This window comes from Sparus aurata, chromosome 6 (genome assembly GCF_900880675.1).
Source record: "Sparus aurata chromosome 6, fSpaAur1.1, whole genome shotgun sequence".
Classification (NCBI taxonomy): Eukaryota; Metazoa; Chordata; class Actinopteri; order Spariformes; family Sparidae; genus Sparus; species Sparus aurata.
This window is the reverse complement of record NC_044192.1, coordinates 17,241,540-17,261,182: the sequence shown is the minus strand read 5'-3', so window position 1 is coordinate 17,261,182 and position 19,643 is coordinate 17,241,540. Positions and strand designations below refer to the sequence as shown.

Genomic DNA, 19,643 nt, shown 5'->3' with positions numbered 1-19,643 from the left:
CACTGTGTATTCTCCGTAGAATACCCGTTTACACACTGCAGCTGTGTGACACACAGGTCGGGGTAGGACAGGAGGGCTGACTGCTTTTGCTGGTTTAACAGCTTTAACATCCACAGAAAACAAACATGTTAGCAAGCTGCTGTTAAAAGATATGATGGTTAAAAACTGCTGTCACTCTGCTGCCTTGTAGACGACACCGTTAAAAGCTTCACCTGGTTTGATCCTGTATGATCTCTGTAAGCTTCCTTAATACCACAGGTGCTGCACAACGTATAAACAAATAAACAGAGATTTCTTTCTCGTGGATTAGTATTGTGTAGGGAGAATTCAGCTGTGTATTGGGAAAACATGGCATTAAATGTTCACCCTGAACTCAAAAACCTTTTCTCTTACCTGTTTTTATCCATCTACAATCTTCTGGTGTGAGTTGCACTATAATGCATGTAATGTCTCTTTCTAGAAATCATGATGCAGTTACTCAAGATAATACACAGACCTTGATGTGAGTTGTCTCATGTTAGAACAATTTTTTTCTGTTTCACTGTGGAGAAGGAAGTGTGCATCTACTCTGGGACAAGAGGCAAGCTAACATAGCTAGCTAATCAAGCTAAGATTACAGCCTAACTGAGGAGGAGGCCATTAATGTTTACATCCCGTGCCATCATGAGAACGAACCTCTCATCCACGAGCAGATGCAGACTGCCTTCTGTGAGTGTCATCTAGTTCCATTATATTTGGCATCTCTACGATACACTATATTGCCAAAAGTATTCACTCACCCATCCAAATAATTGAAATCAGGTGTTCCAATCACTTCCATGGCCACAGGTGTATACTGTAAAAGCAAGCACCTAGGCATGCAGACTGTTACTACAAACATTTGTGAAAGAATAGGTCGCTCTCAGGAGCTCAGTGAATTCCAGCGTGGTACTGTGATAGGATGCCACCTGTGCAACAAGTCCAGTCGTGATATTTCCTCGCTCCTAAATATTCCACGATCAACTGTCAGTGGTATTATAACAAAGTGGAAGCGATTGGGAATGACAGCAACTCAGCCACGAAGTGGTAGGCCACTTAAAATGACTGAGCGGGGTCAGTGGATGCTGAGGCGCATAGTGCGCAGGGATCACCAACTTTCTGAAGAGTCAATCGCTACAGACCTCCAAACTTCATGTGGCCTTCAGATTAGCTCAAGAACAGTGCGTAGAGAGCTTCATGGAATGGGTTTTCATGGCCGAGCAGCTGCATCCAAGCCTTACATCAGCAAGTGCAATGCAAAGCGTTGGATGCAGTGGTGTAAAGCACGCCGCCACTGGACTCTAGAGCAGTGGAGATGCGTTCTCTGGAGTGACGAATCGCCCTTCTCCATCTGGCAATGGACGACTTTGGGTTTGGCGGTTGCCAGGAGAACAGTACTTGTCTGACTGCATTGTGCCAAGTGTAAAGTTTGGTGGAGGGGGATTATAGTGTGGGGTTGTTTTTCAGGAGCTGGGCTTGGCCCCTTAGTTCCAAGAGATGTTGGACAATTCCATGCTCCAAACTTTGTGGGAACAGTTTGGGGATGGTCCTTCCTGTTCCAACATGACTGTATACCAGTGCACAAAGCAAGGTCCATAAAGACATGGATGAGAGAGTTTGGTGGATGAACCTGACTGGCCTGCACAGAGTCCTGACCTCAACCCGATAGAACACCTTTGGGATGAATTAGAGCGGAGACCGAGAGCCAGGCCTTCCAACATCCCGTCCAACATCAGTTACTCAGTCACTTAAGTTCATATGCGAGTCAAGGCAGGTGAGAAAATACTTTTGGCAATATAGTGTATCTCCAAAGCTCATCAACTCAACACAGGACAGTCTAGAGGAATAATGGAAAAATATGTATTTTGTATTTTGGGGTGAACTGTGTCTTTAATGAAAAATATTGTTAGACAGAACCACTTTAATTGTTCATCCAGCAATATAATTTGTAATCTGCTGAATGATCCAACAAACTTGCCCCCTTGGTGACCAATCAAGGAAGTCTTTATCTCACATAATAACTCATAATAACAAAAAATAATCGCTTTATGCGCCAAATTACTTATGTAGAAGCAGTATATAGAAAAACCAAAGCAACGACTTTATAAACATTTGCTACTTCACTACTGACAAAGGACGAACAACAAGTCAATGACTCAATAAAATGCCAACTACAGAAATGAGGGAATGAATGCAACAAAAACAGAAATGACAAAGAATGATTGAGGACCGGGACACACTTGAACGTGTGAAGTGGAGGAAGACTCAAACAATAAACTGTACAAGGCATCACTGAGCAGCTGAGATATGTCTGAAGCTGAAGGGAAAATTATATATATATAAATATATTAAACATATATTTTGAGGGTGTGTGTTATGATAATCAGTAAACATGAGAATATATAGTGAAGTTTCGGGAAATTGTGCCTGAAGGAGTTCTGTTTGCTCCAGCAGTCTTTCACCGTCTCCTTCGGCTCCTGTGGCGTTGGTGCAGAGCTATGATATGTCGTGCTTTAAGGTGAAGAAGCACTGTGTGTATGTGAGGGGGATGTTCATAGGAATTGGAGCTAAAAAATGAAAGCAGTAATGGCTGTCTACAGAAAGTGCTGAGAGATTCTCTGTTGTAGCATTGCAGGGGGCGGCAACTAATACAGTAAGGAAGACGTCAAAGCAACATCATTTATTGGCGCATTTCTAACACAAATTACTATGCAGCAAATATGAAATCAGTAAACATAAGGACAGCCACGTCAGGGTTCTCTTTAAACACATTATAAGCTGATATGACAAATGTTCATTGGGGAAAAAACAGCAATACAACAAAAGCTTTTCTGTAACCGCTGATTTGAGCAAAGCTGTTTTAAAACAACAAACGTCTTCATCAAAGCCTCCTAATAAGCTGTTCTCTCATAAGCACTTCTTCACTACTTTACCCAGAATGAACCAATGAAAACATCAAAAAAATGCCCAGAGGCTCCCTGTGGAATGGGAAACATTACATAAGCATGTACCTGCAATGCAGTTGGTTGTGTTGACTCAAACTGTCAGCCTCCCTGAGGGGAAGAGAGCCAGCACCTTGTCTCTGTAAGCACTTGTGAGCTGATGATATGATGACCACTGGGCCAACTAGCTCCTGCTTATGTTTACTTCAGTGGCACATTAAGACACATCTCACAAACTTTCGAACCTCTGTGACAAATTTCTTCTTGAACATGCTTGTTCATGAAATTTCTGCCATCCAACAGCATGAATTATCAAGCTGGTTCTGTTAAAACCAGAAGTTTTAACAGAACCAGAAAAAAAAAACAAGAAACAACTGCAACAAAGCAGCTAAAGCTTAAATAGTTCACCCATTGTGTATGGTCACAAAGAAGGTTATCATGATAAAGTAGACTGCTTCAAATATACCAACTCAGAAAAAATGGATCACTGAAGCTTGAAATGATCAAGTTGGAAAAGGCGACATTCAGACTGAAAACTAGTGAGACAGAATATATTGAAACATCGGGCACCAGTGGGAGAAAAGGAGGGAAAAAAAGAGGAAAAAATCCAATCCAGCTCCATTTTATTTGATTTTATTTTTCCCTAGAAACTAGTAACTAGTAAGTGTTGCCTTGTTTTTCCAACATTGCTGTTTCTAATTGATGTTGTTTGAGGGGTGTCAAATGCAAAGAGATTTCTAACTTAGATTAGATGATAACTGTCCCAACAGAGTTTTGTCTGTGTTTTATTTTTATTGTGTAGGTCAACACTTTACAAATGAAACACACTAATTGTTACAAAACAGCATCTTGGTTGAATCATTACAAGCACCAGAGGATCCACAGACTAAGAAAATGCACATAATCAGCATTCTTAATCTAGTTATTATTAGTTGGCTTCTGTCTGTTACACCTTTACCTGACAAGTTAAATGTCCTTCAGCTACTTAATTAATAAAACTTAAATGGCCCTCAGTAGAGCACATACCACCATCAAGGCCAACAGTCCCCTTTTGTACTCACTCAAGGATATTTCTTCATCATGATCCACGCATTATTCCTTGAGAAACTAACAAAAATGTCAAAAAAGCCCCTTTGTGCCGATCCGTAAAGGTCAATGGGGTCTTTTCTGCCCCGAGATGCATCCTCCAACCAACTAACCGTCCAACCGACCAAACAACCAATTAACCAACCAACCGACCAACCAACCAACCAATCAACTAACCAACCAACCCATCAATCAAATGGCCAACCAATCAACCAACCCACCAACAAACAAACAAACAAACAAACAAACAAACAAACAAACAAACAAACAAGGGTAAAAACAGAACAAGGTTAAACATTTTCTAACCAGGAAGACAGAGCATTTCCTGAAATTGAGTGGAAGATGCTAAAGCTTGTACACCACTGTGCAGTTTGGAAAATGAAAACCAGAAGGCAAACAGCAGCTTTGGAATCATATATGTAATATTGTTTAGTAATAAGCATTATACAATTACATATGTCTGTATTATATTATACTGTTTTCCCTTGTTGATTACTTGATTTGTGTTTGTGTGGGTGTGCACATGTATGTGGGTGTGGGTGTGTGTGCGTGTGTGTCTGCTCACAGCTGGCTATTTCTGCACTGTATTATGAGAGGAGGAGCGTATGTCTGCTGAGCTCTGGCCTCCACTAATTACAGTATAAAGATCAGTTGAGATTACTCTGAGAGAAGACAGCAGTCTGTCTCAGCTCTTGATTAAACTCATCACGCAGGTAACAGTGTAGTCTTGACAGGCTGGAAAAACGTTGTGGATGGACTGAAATAAACCCAGCAAGTTATGTATGGACTTTGACTAGTGCTTCCTCATATGACACTCTGCCTGTCTCAAGAGATGTTCGCTGTACTGGAGGGAATATGTTTAATATAGTGTGGATAGCACTTGTCAACATGAACCGTCTATTACGTTATGAGATATGCTCTTGTGTCTCACACCTTATCTTTTGATTTCAGCCTTGCTAGCAACCAGGCTCTAGGGATGATGATGTCAATCTGTCGGCCAACCACTTTGGTCCAGACATAACAGCACTGAAGAACTGGGAACAATCTTTGTACAGACATTAATGGCACCCAGAGACATTTCAACTTACATTTTGTGGCTTAAGTTGAAATGACTCAACAAATATTTGATGGATTCTCATGAGATTTGGCAATGACCTTACAATTCATCTTGTACCAACATCAGTTTAAATTTCAGTCTCACACTTTAGCATATGATAAAAAACCCTGCATACCTAATGATACTACCACCAGCCTCCGCTCTTCTCTGTGTTCAGGGCTAACTGGCAAATGTTAGCATGGTAACACAATAAACTTAGATAGTGAAGATGGTATGGATGGACACTGCCCCCCAAAAATATTTTTGTCTACAAGCCTACATGGTAAAAGAAGCAGCTATGAAGTGGTGGATACATTTTTTTGAGTGTCACAACCCCTTATTTCTGTTCAAGTGAACGTAAAGTGAAGCCAAAACTTCTTGACCACCCTTTGGCTAGATACTATTAATAATTTTTTCCTCAAACATATCAGCTTAGGTAGTTTATGTTCAATTGTTCATTTTTTCTGACAAGTTTAGTTTCCGTTAGTTATTTGACCACACAATCAGAACTATGCAGACTTTAGCACCAAATGACATCAACAGACAGGAGCAAGTGGGGAACTCTTGTGAAAGTAGTTCAAATTTTGTGAAACTTTTAGTTTTTTCATTCAAGACCTCATATTGGGAAAATGTCTGCTTGGAGTTGCCCGTAAAAAGAAACATGCTGTGATTCTGAGGCACTCTGTTTACAACTCAAGACAGAAGGACAGCCCAAACACTCTTTAAGGATTTATGAAAGAATAGCATCAAATCGGCACCCAGCTGAAATCTGACAGAAAAAGAGACAGAGAGGAGGGAAAAGGAGAGAAAAGCAGACTGAAACTGAGAGGCTTCACAAATAAACACATTCATTCTGTCAGCGGCTGCCTGCTGAGCCTCAAATCACCGCGAGGTCGGGTGGGTGGGTGGCAAAGGTAGTCTGCAACGATAAGGTTTTTTTTTTTATCATCTGACGAAATCTATTTAGCATCTTTATTGTTCATTAGTTCTATAGTCAGAGGGGGGACGTGCAGTAATGGAACAGAGGTTGTATAGACCTGTGTGGGTTGTATAGTTTCAGATTCGACATGCTTAAGCTACAAATTGTGGTAACAGCCTCCATCTCACACACCGGGAGATTGAAAAGAACACAGCGAAGAACCCCTAATTCCTGATGCCTCGACATGCTGAGACTCCAAACACTGTATTTTCTGCATCCCGAGAACACCCTGTATGTAGGGGTCAGGTCAATTTCCTGCTCAGGGTATTACACTGTCCCTCTATAATACATACGGGCATAAATAATGCATGTTGCTAGCTCTGAAACTTCCCTGACCAGAGTATTCACTACTTAATGCGAAATCATCATGGTCTGGAGATGAAACACCACTTTTTGCTTTAAAAGATCTAAAAAAAAAAAAATACTGTAAGTTGATCATTTGTCCTCTAAAAAAATACCGCCCAAAAAATGCTAATACGGTTGAAGTGTGCGTGTGCTGCATGTAAAATTTGCTAATGCGGGTTCGTACTCGGTGTTCCGTATATCTGTGAGTATACAGTATCTATTGGGAGCAGCTTCCATTAATTAATTGCCCGTGGGTTTACATTACAACCGAGGTCAGAGCAAGGATGCCAAGTGCAGATAGCTGTAATTGATTCACACGTTTATTATCTGCAGATTAGGCACGCTGCCAAGGATTCGCCACTGGAAAAAGAGCACTGAGAACTTGGACATGGCCATTTAGATTTTTCAAAACTGTTGTCAAGAGCTGCATTTTGCAAAACATGACCTCACTGTCACTTGACACCGGTATCATTTACAGTGCATGGGTTTGGCTTACATGAAGCGAAAGAGGTAGTAATTAAGCAAATTAACCTGACTGACATGGCAGATCTGAACACGGTCCTTTGACTCACGTCAGCAAATCCGCAATAATGAGGCGATTTATTAGTACATTAATTGTATTTAAGAGCTTCGGATATCCTAGTTTTCAGCTCGGTCAATTACGCTGAGCCCTCCCACTCGTTTCAGTGACACGTCTGGGCAGCGAATCAATGAGCTCAAGCTGTTTTGACTCAAATATTGGCTCAGTTCCACCATCCCCCCTGAGCTCTGAACATCAAACCGTCACACACTTTAACTGACTTACTATAACTTGTGTCTGAGTGCAGGAGGATTTGAGGACTCCTGACACTGTATGACTAATTTATGTATTAGGGCCTTATGAAATCACTGTACCTGCAGAGACATTTCTCTGGACAGAGGCTTGAGGTAGATGTCTGGGTGTAAAATGGTGCAAGTTTGATGAGATGAATGATACAACTTTTTCATGTGTGGTATAAATGTAGCTGGATCCAAGTTCGCTTATCTTAGCACAAATGCTAGGGACAGTGGGCTTGGTTCTGCATAAAATCCTGGAAAGCTTTACATCTGTTTAAACGGTGCAAAAACCAGAGTAGACACTTAAAGTTTTGGTTTGACAAGTGGTTATGTGTAAGACTATTTCTTGGTGAGGAGACCTAAGGAATGATGGAATGTAACTAAGTACAGAGCTTACTTACAATTTTCAGGTACTTTTTGTTACAAATTACTTTGTTTATTGAATGCTGCATCAGAGCCGAAGTGTATTTTTGAACTAAGTGATTTTATTGTCATTATTATCATGGGCCAGAAGGGTAATTGATGGATCCATAAATACATGTAAACGTGTTTAAAATTATACTCGTTCTTTTAAAATGATCTTAAAATGCCCCTTCGTGTCTGGCCCAAAGTAAATTCGAGGCTGTTTTTGAACCATTTGGAGTGCAGGCATGGTTTTGGGCTCTTTTGAAAGGTGACAGTATGAAGTCTGAGGTTTAAACACACTCATTTATTTATTTATTTTACTCGCATGAAAATCTTTTATGCAAATCTAAGCATGCAGATGACCTGTGACTGCTCCTATTAGCTGAAAAACACAATGGGTCCACGTCATCTTACATGCTTCAAGTTCAAATGTAATAACAAAATCATTGAAAATGAACACTAAACGCATTTTTTTTTCTGAGGATATATTCAGGCGCTTGGCATAAAATTCAGATTTGTGATCTCAAAATATCCCCCCTTGAGGGCAATAGGGCATTAAACTCACTATGGCTCTTTAGTTCCTTATTTACATTAACCTTGTGCATACAGAATAGGGACAAACAAGTGCTTAGGTGGAAAAAACTGCCTATACAAAAAGCAAATTGCTGCGAGGAGCTGGTAGGCAGAATGGTTTACCTTTAGACGGAGGTAAAACCATTCTAACCCTGATTCCCCTTGTTTCCTGTCTTTATGCTAAGCTAAGCTAACTGTCTTCTCGTCTAACTCGTAGAAAGGAAAGCATGTATATGTGAATTCCCAGACTATTCCTGTAAATAACCATAAACGTTGTCCTACCAGATCAACATATTTGCAAATCATCTTTTAACCATGTAAAGTGCAAATAAATGGCTCAAAAAGATAACCAGGGAGCCTCTCGTCAAACTGAAAGGCTGTAAATCCATAAGGATTAACACTGGAACTGGGCTTTTGTATCTACATAACATTGGCTGACCAGAGTAATCAGCGAAGGGGGTGCGGTCCATGATGTCAACCAACTTGTATAACTCACAGAGGAACACAGTGCCACAAGGCATATTGTCCCTGTTTTGATACTGGAATTGGGGAAAAACATCTGTCGGAAACAGTGTGATCTGGTCTTTGGAGAACTGGAAATCTACATCATTTGATACACAACCTCCCTCATGTCCCGGGGCAAGACAGAATAATCCCCCCAGTTGCATGAGGCGCAGCTGCAGAACAGGTCGGAGCTGCTCCTGAAGCTTGTGTAGGAAACTTTACAGCTTTCCAGAGATGTTTGTTATCATGTGAAATATGGCAATATATACCTGTTCTGAGCTCAGTGATATTCTTCTCTTTTACTTGTGGAGGTGATGATAGTATATGGTTCTTAATTAGCGCTGAATAGCTCTAGCTCACACATCCACTGAAGAGAATGACTAAAATCACCAAAAACAACGTGATGCGCCACATGTTGTCTCCTGTGTTCTTGTTGAAAGACTTAACAACAAAACTGTGAGTGTGAAGCTTACAGTAATGAGACCATCTGTCTGCTGCAGTGCAATCTGTCAAACTCATCTTCCGCAATTTTGAGTGTTGACCTCAGGGTGCATCGTCCGCAGCAGGCGTCACATAAAACACATGGAGATCAAACTCATCTCTATTAATTCATTAATGACTGCAACACATGACACACACACACCCTTATACAAACATCATAAACATACTCATGACATCCACGCAGGGAAATAAAGACAACTTCCCAGAGACAGTTATCTCTCCCATGGGATTCAATAGATTTCAGTCAACCATAAAGCCTCCACACATACTAGAGTATATGTCTGCTTTCCACATTAACCCAAAACCAAGAGCCTGAGTAGATATTATTGTCGCTCAGTGATAGTTTCTCTCAGATTATTCAAGCTTTAGTATGTTTACTGAGCTACTACAGTCTGTAACACTGAACTGAATCTGACCAAACACCACTCCATACATGTGCAGTGCTTTTACAGTCAAGGATTAACAGATTACCATATTATCCACATGAACAAGTCATATCTAGGTCGGGATTTAGTCCTTATGTTAATAAAACAACAAATAAGACTGGGATACGGAAAAGATTTAAATAAATCAGCACTTACAGTAAAGGGCCATGTCACAGTGTTGATGTACGTAAAAACAGTATGTTGCTCTAAACATACATTTCATGGTAAAAGAAGGAAATATTCATATAGTTTTAAAAGCAGAGTAAAAGTCCTATATTCATGATTTTACTCAGGTACAGTAATATTAACAAAAACTTTATGTCATAAAACACAAAATCATTAAATCATCTTTTGGGGGGTACTTTTATTATTTTTTCTACTGTATTCTTCCAAGTCTATAATTTTACTCACAAATAAGTATGCATTACACCATGGAAGCCACTTAGTTATTTTTTAAAATCATAATTGACTAATGAGTACAATTTCAATTAATATCTAAACCTTTCATCTGCATTTTTGTGGCCAGTAAGGCTGATAATCTGATCACAAACAGGCCAATGAAAACCCTTACATACAGACAAAAAACTACTCTGCAGCAGGCAGCAGTGAGGTGACCGTGACCAAACACATTTTTTATAGACCACTTACCTAATTATTCAAGAACATATTAGGTATCTTAATGTAGATTTAGCGATAATAAATTAAACTGTTAGTTGCAGCACTACTTCTATTAATGTTGGGTGTTTTATAACAATGTATTTTATTTTTTAAACCGATCATATATTTTTGAAGTTTGAAGTACAAGAAGCATTTTGGTCGTGCCTCTCAAATTCCTCCCATACAATCAATCCAGGCAATCACACACATACACACACGTGAACTCGAGCCTGCTCACATACCTGATTCAGGCCACTGTTATGGCCTACACTGTTTCCTCGAACATGCACACAAGCAACGGCTTTCCTCCCTATCTAACTTGTTCTCTATCTGTCACTCACCGGCCTTCCCCTCCTCCTCCTTCTCGGACCTCATGTCCTCCCCGGCACAGGCTCCACTCGGCTCCACTGTCAACTGTGGTGTGAGCTCTCATAGCAGGTGAAAAAAAAAAAGTGAAAACAGACACAGACCAGTGCACACACCATTCAAACCAACGCACACAATGAATGCACCACCACAGCAGGGCCGCTCCCAGCCCTGCTCGCTGAGGCTCCACCCAGACAGGTTACCAGGAAGTTGTCCCCTGAGAGCCACTCAGCTACATTTCCTGCTCCTTTTCTTTCTCCCTTTCCGCTGTTTGTGACTCTTTTTCTCTTCCACTCTCAGTGTACCTGTTTAGGTGACACGCCTTGTGGAGGTGAGGACAAATTTCAACCCACGCCCACTCCTGCTTTTCATCTTTTCCCCCCTAGTAGTGTACAGACGAGGCGGGGGAGGGGAAAACAACAAGCTGCACCTTAGGCCTCAGGTGATGAACCAGGTGAGTTGGTGGAGCTCTCACTCCACCTGATGGCCGAGAGCTAGCGGAGGACAGTGTGCAATTATGCTCATCGACTGAACAGAGAACAATAAGCCCCTCTGTGCACAGGCTATGCCCCCCCCCCCCCTTGAGCCCTCAACGCCTTTGTAGCCTACATGAGTTTACATTAAACACTTCCTGAATGTGAATGCGTGTTTTGGCTGCGGAAGGCACGAATGTGAACTCTGAATAAAAATGCTGCGAGTGTCAATACTAATGCCTCAAAAACTGGATCACGGTGAAGAGATACGAAGTTTATGCTTCAAACCAAACTGCCTTTAGCTCGACACACTGAGATCGCCTTATTAATAACAGCTCCCACATTTTATCTTTAACTCTCCAGGGATATTTGCACTTTTAGACTTCTCTTCTGCCTACTGCTGAGTAAGGACAGTCATGTTGAGGTGGGAACCCGAGCGTGTTGCAGAGTAAATAAAGTTAAGTCCAGTTCACTTTGTCCGGCAGGCTTGAAACCCTCAGGCTGGTACAGGTGGTAACGAGAAAACAGACAGGGCAACAGCTGAATTAATTCAGCCTTGAGAGCCCACCTGGATATAAACTTATAATGGAATTTTCGGTTAACCAGCACTTGAGCAACATAACTAGCATACCAAAGCACAAGTTTAAGCATCACGCATGGGTGTGGGAGAGTTACAGGAGACATATATTGCTAGTATGGTATATTACTAGAATAGATTTACATACTTTAATGCTCAAGAAACAGTAGAACTGTACCCTTCTGACTGGAACACTGTTAATGTTGCTAATGCTAGCTAGCTAACGTTAGGGCAGTACAGTATGCTGGGCGCTGACACAACACAGATATCATGCGATACCAAACTCCGGTATTGGCTATACTAAACGAACCAGCCGTAAGAATTCTTATACTGACATAAACAAAACAATAATTTTGGACGCGACAGACATTGTTAAGTTGATTCCTTCACAATCATAATACTGATTTTGAGGAAAAGATTTACTTTCATGGGTATGTAAATGTATTATCTTACATAAAAATGTTATCAATGTAACCTTTAAAACCTTATGCATTTATAAGACGGGACAGCGGTTCAGAGCAGGCGTGCCATTTGTCCTGCCTGTCAGAGGCTGACGCTCAGTGTTTTAGCTCGGTCCAAAGAGCAGATGTGCTCTAACCAGATACTTGTCACATGAGGCAATGGATCTGTCAATCACACGCTGACACCTCAAGGATTTCTGCCAGGCTCATTCCTCTCTGACTGATCAGAGCTGAGACAAAAGATTGAAACGATAGATCTCGTTATAGTGGGTACAATTAACACCTCATTAGAAGGTGAATAAGTGTTTATTTCTGCGATGGCCTTCACTGAAGTATTACAGCCACAAAATCCTTTAGAGCCAGATCATTAGATCTGTTACATATGCTAATTATACCCACTTAGATCCAAACTGAACTGAATCCAGCTGCTTTTTCCCCGACAGAAGAGTTACAGCGTTTTACATGAGCAGAAAAATTCTGACCAGATGTGGCACTTCAATAATGTAATTCCAAGGTCATGCTGTAGCCTGCCTCTCAGCTACACAGAATCTTATTCACGGCATTGCTTTTATCCTGACAGTTCTTCAGTCCGAAATTTTCCACTCCTCAGTGTCCTTATTCTTCAGCCTAACTCCCTGTATCACTATGTCATTCATTTGCTTTGCTCACATTAAAGCCAGAAGAAATCCAAAAAGCCTTCTTCTCTCTCTACCCTCCACTGTATCGCTCTTCCCTCCTTCAGCTGCGCACTGTTTGACCTGTCAGTCTGCATTATCAGCGCTGGGGAGTGTAGATAGAGAGCCGGGACTGAGCAGCATTAAAATATTAGCTAGCCTTGAGAGAGAGGAGGAGGAGGAGGAGGAGGAGGAGGAGGGGGTGAGTGAAAGGAGTGATGGGCAATAAAGGGGCCGAATGAGTGAGTGAGGTCACCACTGTTGCTGCCCATTGTTGATGGAAATGACATGAGGCCCGTCTAATAGCCGCTGAGCTCGTTTTGCCGGCCTCAATGGGCCAGATAGGAGGAAATTCTCCGCTTTGGTATCAGTGTAAGAACAATAAAGAGTAATGGCAGTCATTAAAATGAGAAAAAAAGTTGAACACAAAGCGTATAGATTAAGCAACTACACACAGGATCAATAGATGTTATAGTCAATACCTTTTGTGGTGTGTATTATTACAGACTGGTCAGTTTGATTACCACACAGGACGGATGGAGAGAGACTATTATCCTGAGCCTCTTTAAAACATTTTATTTCTCAAACTGATGACAGTGATTGGGGAAAATAAGTGGCCTGGCTACGATGCAATAATTGCACCTTACAACACAACTCTACTGCAATCCACTTCAATAAAGCTCCATTCAAATTAGAGCAATTTGCAAAGTAAAATTCTTCTCCTGGCAAGAAGTCAATCAAGCTTCACAGTCTGCTGCCAGCGCCTTTGCACTAAGCATTGGGTGACAAAACACGTTGTTTAGCGGCGATAAATCAAAACCTGCAGTGAACTGTGAGGCCCTCGTGGGCCAGGTACCAAAAGCTGTTATCTGATTGTTCTCACACTCTCAGGTCTTCGCTCCAGTGTTAACCTCCCAGTCAAGCTGACAGCTCTGTGTCTTATAACTGCCAGGAAAAATCACTGCGCACACTTCCTGCTGTCACCAAGGCAACACCATGTGTTTTTTTTTTTCGAGCAGTGCAGCCGTACCTTTGCCTAGCGAGCAATCTGGAGTGCCAAAGTCCATCAGGCTGGATATCTCTGTTGGGTAGCACATGTCTGTCACCACCGTCTTCTGTCTGTGATGCACCGATGGATCTGTAAGGGAAAGAGTTCAACAGTTATATCACATGTTTATCAAAATGAACACTTGTTATTTATATTCACCCAGGCAGGTTGTTAGCTTTAGCAGGCCTGTTAGAAAAGTTGATTTATTCTGACACAGATCTCTCCCACAAATTATAGAAGTTGTGATCTGCATTTTAAGGCAATAACTACGACCCCCGTATTAGTAATGATGCATGCTTGTCCCATTATTTTGCAATGCTTGGCTTACTTTTCACTCTTTTTTGCCTTATTCCAGCCTTATTCCGTTTTTCTCACACTTCACACCTTTTCCTTTTACTTCACCTCTTCCCTCCTCAAATAAAAGCCTTCCATTCATGTGATTCCATTAGACTCCACTGACCCATTTTTGTGCTCTTTACATTTAGCTAATGACTCTGATCAAGGACTTCTGTGAGCTCCAGTGACTGAGGCTCATCTCCTCAACAATTCCCCTGCTCTCACTTAATAATTTCTTTGCAGTTCAAGAAGAAAATGGAGTGACTGAGCATAAATCTCTTTGAAAAAAACCATCAATGTTCCTTTGTCCACTTTTCTAAATGTTTCACTTCCATAAAGCATGAAAAAAGCTGTACAAAATGACAGTGATTATTGGAGGCAGTGAGGTCCCTGCTGTACTAGGGAGTGGTTTCATAGAGCTGACACCATAGAATTGCAACAGAAATGATTTCCTCTTGAAGAGGGCTTAAGAACCCGCTATTGATCTGAAATCTTCAAACTGAAAATAATTCGGCTGATCTTATACATCCTTCTGAGGCTGTAAATGTTGGATTTCATGCCAGATAAAGGCATGACGGCACCTCTTCTATGTGCAAATGCAGTGTTTAACCAAGGGTTGGTACCGCTGTTTAAGCTCATTTCAAGCACTTTCATACAGCAACCAGCAAGGGCACATGCAAAAAAACCGAAAAAAAACCTCTTTCATCAATTTGACAACACATGCCCAGCATACACAGACAAAAACACAGGCATGCTGAGAATACTGTTTCCAGAGGACACTGGTGCTGAATATGGCAGGGACATGCTTTTCGTTGCAATGGTTTCCGTATTTGGTTGTATTATAATAATAATAATAATAATAATGATAAAGATTTTTTCTTAAAGGGCCACACCACCAGTTTTACACATTAATGTGTTTACAGGTCTTTGGGAGTACTACTGCATGTGAAAAAAAGTAGAGTAAAGCCATTTGTGGCTTCAATCTATTCCTTTCCAAAGCCTGTCACCCACAATTCAACATAGCCACTAAGGGACATCCCTTTAGGCAATTTATCAGATTACATGCAGCTTCCACTGGAGTCACAAGACTTTATAGTACCCTTTTTCACATATCCCATAGTACTCCATAAGACCTGTACACTTTAATGTGTAAAATTGGTGGAGTTGGTAAATTACAGTGTGTTGGACCTTTTCAGCCATCCACCATACTTTCAAAGTACCTAAACCAAATATTTTCAGACTATCAAAGCCTTTATGGTCACATCCAATCTGTGACTATAACTGCAATCGGAAAGTAAAGTTAACATCATTCCTTCAATGTAGACTATTTTGTCACTTTGTTTATTTTACCAGCTCTTATATTAACTTTGAGTGTATGTTCTGATCATGATTATTCAATGTTTGCACATTCTGACACCAGGAAACAAAAACAAATATGACAACATGATTGTTTAATTTTCAAATGTTCAAAGATTTTATGATAATCTGATGAAACACCAGATTATGATGAGAATCAAGGTTTTTTTTATGGAGTATATCCATTTTTCAAATTAAAAAACAATGGATAAAATTAAGCTTTTTCACGATCTGATACGAACCCTGTTAAATTAAATGTGTTTTTTAGTTTAACCATTAACCCCAGCGATGAGCGCAACAAATGGCATCTACCCTCAGGTGCCTTCTGAGTGGTACCATCTGCACAACCGCTCTTCCTCAACAGTGATCTCAGTTTGCCTCCTAATCTGCATGTTTTGACAATTTCAATTTCATGACCGTATGGTATTTTTCTAGATCACTGACCTTCCCTACCCTCCTCCCGTCCTCCATCCTCCTGACCTGTCGATAACAGTTTAGGTGTTTTAAACTGACCTTTTCCTTGGTCTTAAATATGGAGATTGGACAGCGGGCAGGCTCTCACGCTGCTTTACTTAGCACCAACCGTAATAAGAGCGATAGAGACAGAAAGGATGAGGCCGCTGGCAATGCGACAAATTCACAGACAATCTATTCCAGCACTTAGTTGAGGTTGTCTGCGCTAAAATAAAGATTTCAACACATAAATGAATGGCTTTAAAAGGCGCGGGGAGCCATTCTTTAAGAATGACAACACCCTTAAATGAATGGCCTGTCAAATAGGAAAGGGACATTTTACCTTGTTTATTACAACATATTTGGATATATGTGCCTTCACTTCACTTTGGTGCTAACCCTACTTTATCTGGACTCTTTCATTGGCTGAAATGATCTCCCATTCCTGAGGGTTTTTGATTAGCCAGGGTCCATAGTATTTCAAGGGGTTTAACACCCTGTCATTGTGTCCGTGTCAGTGCTGTAAAATATGTGAATGTGCACTATAGAGAGGTATATCCTGAGGACTGGGTAGTATATCTGCCACCTCATTTCTGCCTGGTCAAACCTCTGCTGTGAGGGGTCAAAGGTTATAGATATGATGAGGCCAAGCTGCGCAGGCTGTGACAGAACTGACCAAACCAGACAGCACAAACAACAAGCTAATAACTGTGTGATGCCAAAACAATATTTTCATGTAATGATTATTTCATAACCCATCATCTGAAGTTATGTGATTGGCAACATCAGCTGAATTTAAGAAAATGTTTTCTGCTGATGTATCCTGAAATGTCCCTCCAGCCCAGGAGTCTCTGTAGGGACGAGCTGCTGGGCGGGTTTGACTGACATTTGAGCCTGTGGTCTGATAATGTGAGCCGCTCTCTCAGAATGAACTAACAGAGAAATAAACGGGCTTCAAACTGATGCGTCCCACTCTGTCAGACAGGAATATCTATCAGAATGAAGGCAGGTCACTTTGTACTACTATATTTATATTGTCTTATCTGGTGCATCTCAGCCAGAAATAAAGGCTTAACTTAACAGCGTTTGTTCACAGAAAATATTTTGACTAGTCATGATAGGGGAGTCCCTGGTCATGTCTATTCTGACTCACTGGAAAAGCTTACCAGGACACTTAATAGAACCAAGTCATCAATGGTGTTATGAACAATACTTTAAATTTCCCCTAGAGTGGTTGATAACGTGCCTTCTCAATTCCACCTATGTTCTGTTCTCTGTTTGAACACTTGCTCTGATGTTAGACCTCTGCTTAGGGTGATGTTGGGTGCAGCTATAAAGAAATCATATGAGGTCACCGGACTTCACACCTTGTGTGAGAAGTTTAAGATGTAAGATGTAACTTTTCACTCCGAATGATTCAGACAGATGTCAGTCAAGCAAAGTCTACAGTCACAATCATAAAAGCCTGGTCACAACAAGATTTAAAGCCATAGTATGGAACCTAGACAAGCAAATTCAAGTCTTATATTTCCAAATGAGTTGGAATGTTGCGTCTGTGGAGACACCTGCTCTGGTTCACCTGGAGCAGCATTTACATGTCAATTCTAGAAGGGAAAAGCTATAACTATGTAGCGCTTATGGCAGAGAAACCTAACAACCACAAGGGAGAGACAAAAGTTCCGCACAGCGACAGCGATATTTCAGAGCATTCTAGTTGAATCAAATAAACTAAATGATCATGGGAACCATCTGCATGAATACTATGTACAGAGTTGAACTTTTGTGAATTTTGGCTTGCACATTTTTGCCTTTACAAATAGTGAGCACACTTGACTGTGCTGAAATGTGAGTCACAAAAAGAGGAAGCTATCCTAACATAGCCTAGTCTATGAGCTGTAGTCCACTTTTAAATTCCCTCTGTTGAATCAAAACTGGTCATCACTTGAGGAATGGTTTGCAGACTGTGACGAGACAGTTGGAACGGAGTACAAATAAATAAATAGCCTACATCTTGTGAAAAAATTGTGCTGTTAGTGACCAAACTAAGGTGTCAACTCAAGTGAACAAGTTTAACTAACTGACCAGGCTTTTTTATCTCGAAGAGCGGTGGTGCTAGTTCTTGGTAACTACAGCTTGTGAGCCTGGACATCAGTCAGTGTCAGAGTCATTCTGATGAAAGGACAGTGACAGCACCATGTTATGTAGATATGATTAAAAAAAACATTTTGTTTGGCTACATTCAAATAAGGTCTTTATCTACAGAGACGGATCACCAATGACACACCTGTTGGTGGATGGAAATGATTAAATGTAAATTTTCCACTTTTGTTTATCATCATTTTCCACCAAAGAGAAAACAAGATATATCACATCTCTTTTGCTGTAGCAAGAAATGTGCATTTTTATTCCAGTTGGACTCAAAGTATTATCATTAATCTTTTAAAAATGTAAGAAGCTTCATCGCAAACGTCAGGGGAAAAAGAGAGCCCTGACAGCATCACAGGGGAAAACATTAACTTGTTATTAATGAGAATAATGCTGAGCGTGTGTGACTGCAAAAACACCCCCAGGTGTGGTAGGAAGTCAGAGAGGCTATTCAAACATCTCGCACAACCTCCCTTCCCAGTTAACACTCGGCTCATGCATGGGGCATGACGGAGAGAGGAGACACACACTCGGTAGGAGTTGAAGAGGGCGTTCAAGCAGAAATGGGAGGCAACTATCATGGCTGTGCAGACAGCTCATCATTGCCCACACTCAGACAACCTTTAATTACACTGGCATTCAGGCTGTCATGGAGGCAGCAGACATTCATTCCTGTATCAGTCATTGCACCGGAAAGGAGCAACACCACGCCACTGTGGAGACAGAACACCCTGAAACACAGTCCTGCAGAGTGCAATACCATAGCTGCACCTATGTCCCACTTACTCACAATTTACGAAGGCTGGAAACATGCTATTATCAGGCCATGGTTTGTGTATAACAGAGCACCCCAGCTTTGAGAGGTGTTTGACTCTAAGTGTACCCCTTACAGAACAAAAGGTCACTGTAGTGTTCTTGTTTCCACATATTCTCGACCACTAAAAGGTTTTTATTCTTTGTTAGTTCGGAGAGGGGAGCTGTAGTGTTAATTGGGGGTTGTGATGCAGATTAAATATCAGCAGTTCAAAAAAGCCTCAGCAACTATACTGAGAAGAATGTTTTTTCTTAATTGCTTATTTTATGTATTCAAAGGCGAGAGATGAATAAAAAAAAAAAAAAGTATTAGAACAAAACGGGGTAAAAAGCTTGAGAAACATGGGACCAAAAAAAAGAAGTGATATTTTATGGGTAAAATGTCATAATCCCAAAATGTAAAGCCCTGAAGAATTCAACCATTTTCTTGGGTGCGCAGTAATTATTCCCCGTTGGGATGACAATAACCATAGTGCTCAATTTTCTATTATTTCCTCTCATGCATTTAAATTGACACAACATAACGTTAGAAGAATTTGAAACACTATCTAAATGGAATTTCACAGCATGGCAGACAGTGAATGAATTAGCAAA

The 19,643-nt window shown here is 40.8% G+C and overlaps 1 protein-coding gene across 8 annotated transcripts in view; it reads right to left on the bottom strand.

The window, feature by feature from the left end:
- The window catches only part of kaznb (kazrin, periplakin interacting protein b), a 129,571-nt gene that overhangs the window by 23,200 nt on the left and 86,728 nt on the right, over nucleotides 1-19,643 (bottom strand). For 7 of the 8 annotated variants that reach the window (XR_003984395.1, XM_030420590.1, XM_030420591.1 and 4 more), the window contains one exon: nucleotides 13,929-14,036. Coding sequence is in view for 7 of the 8 variants with exons in the window: in XM_030420590.1 (XP_030276450.1) it covers nucleotides 13,929-14,036 (108 nt within the window). In the remaining variant the exon portion in view is untranslated. Of the gene's footprint in view, nucleotides 1-10,688; nucleotides 10,979-13,928; nucleotides 14,037-19,643 lie in introns of those variants that run through there. The other variant, XM_030420593.1, reaches the window with a different exon arrangement.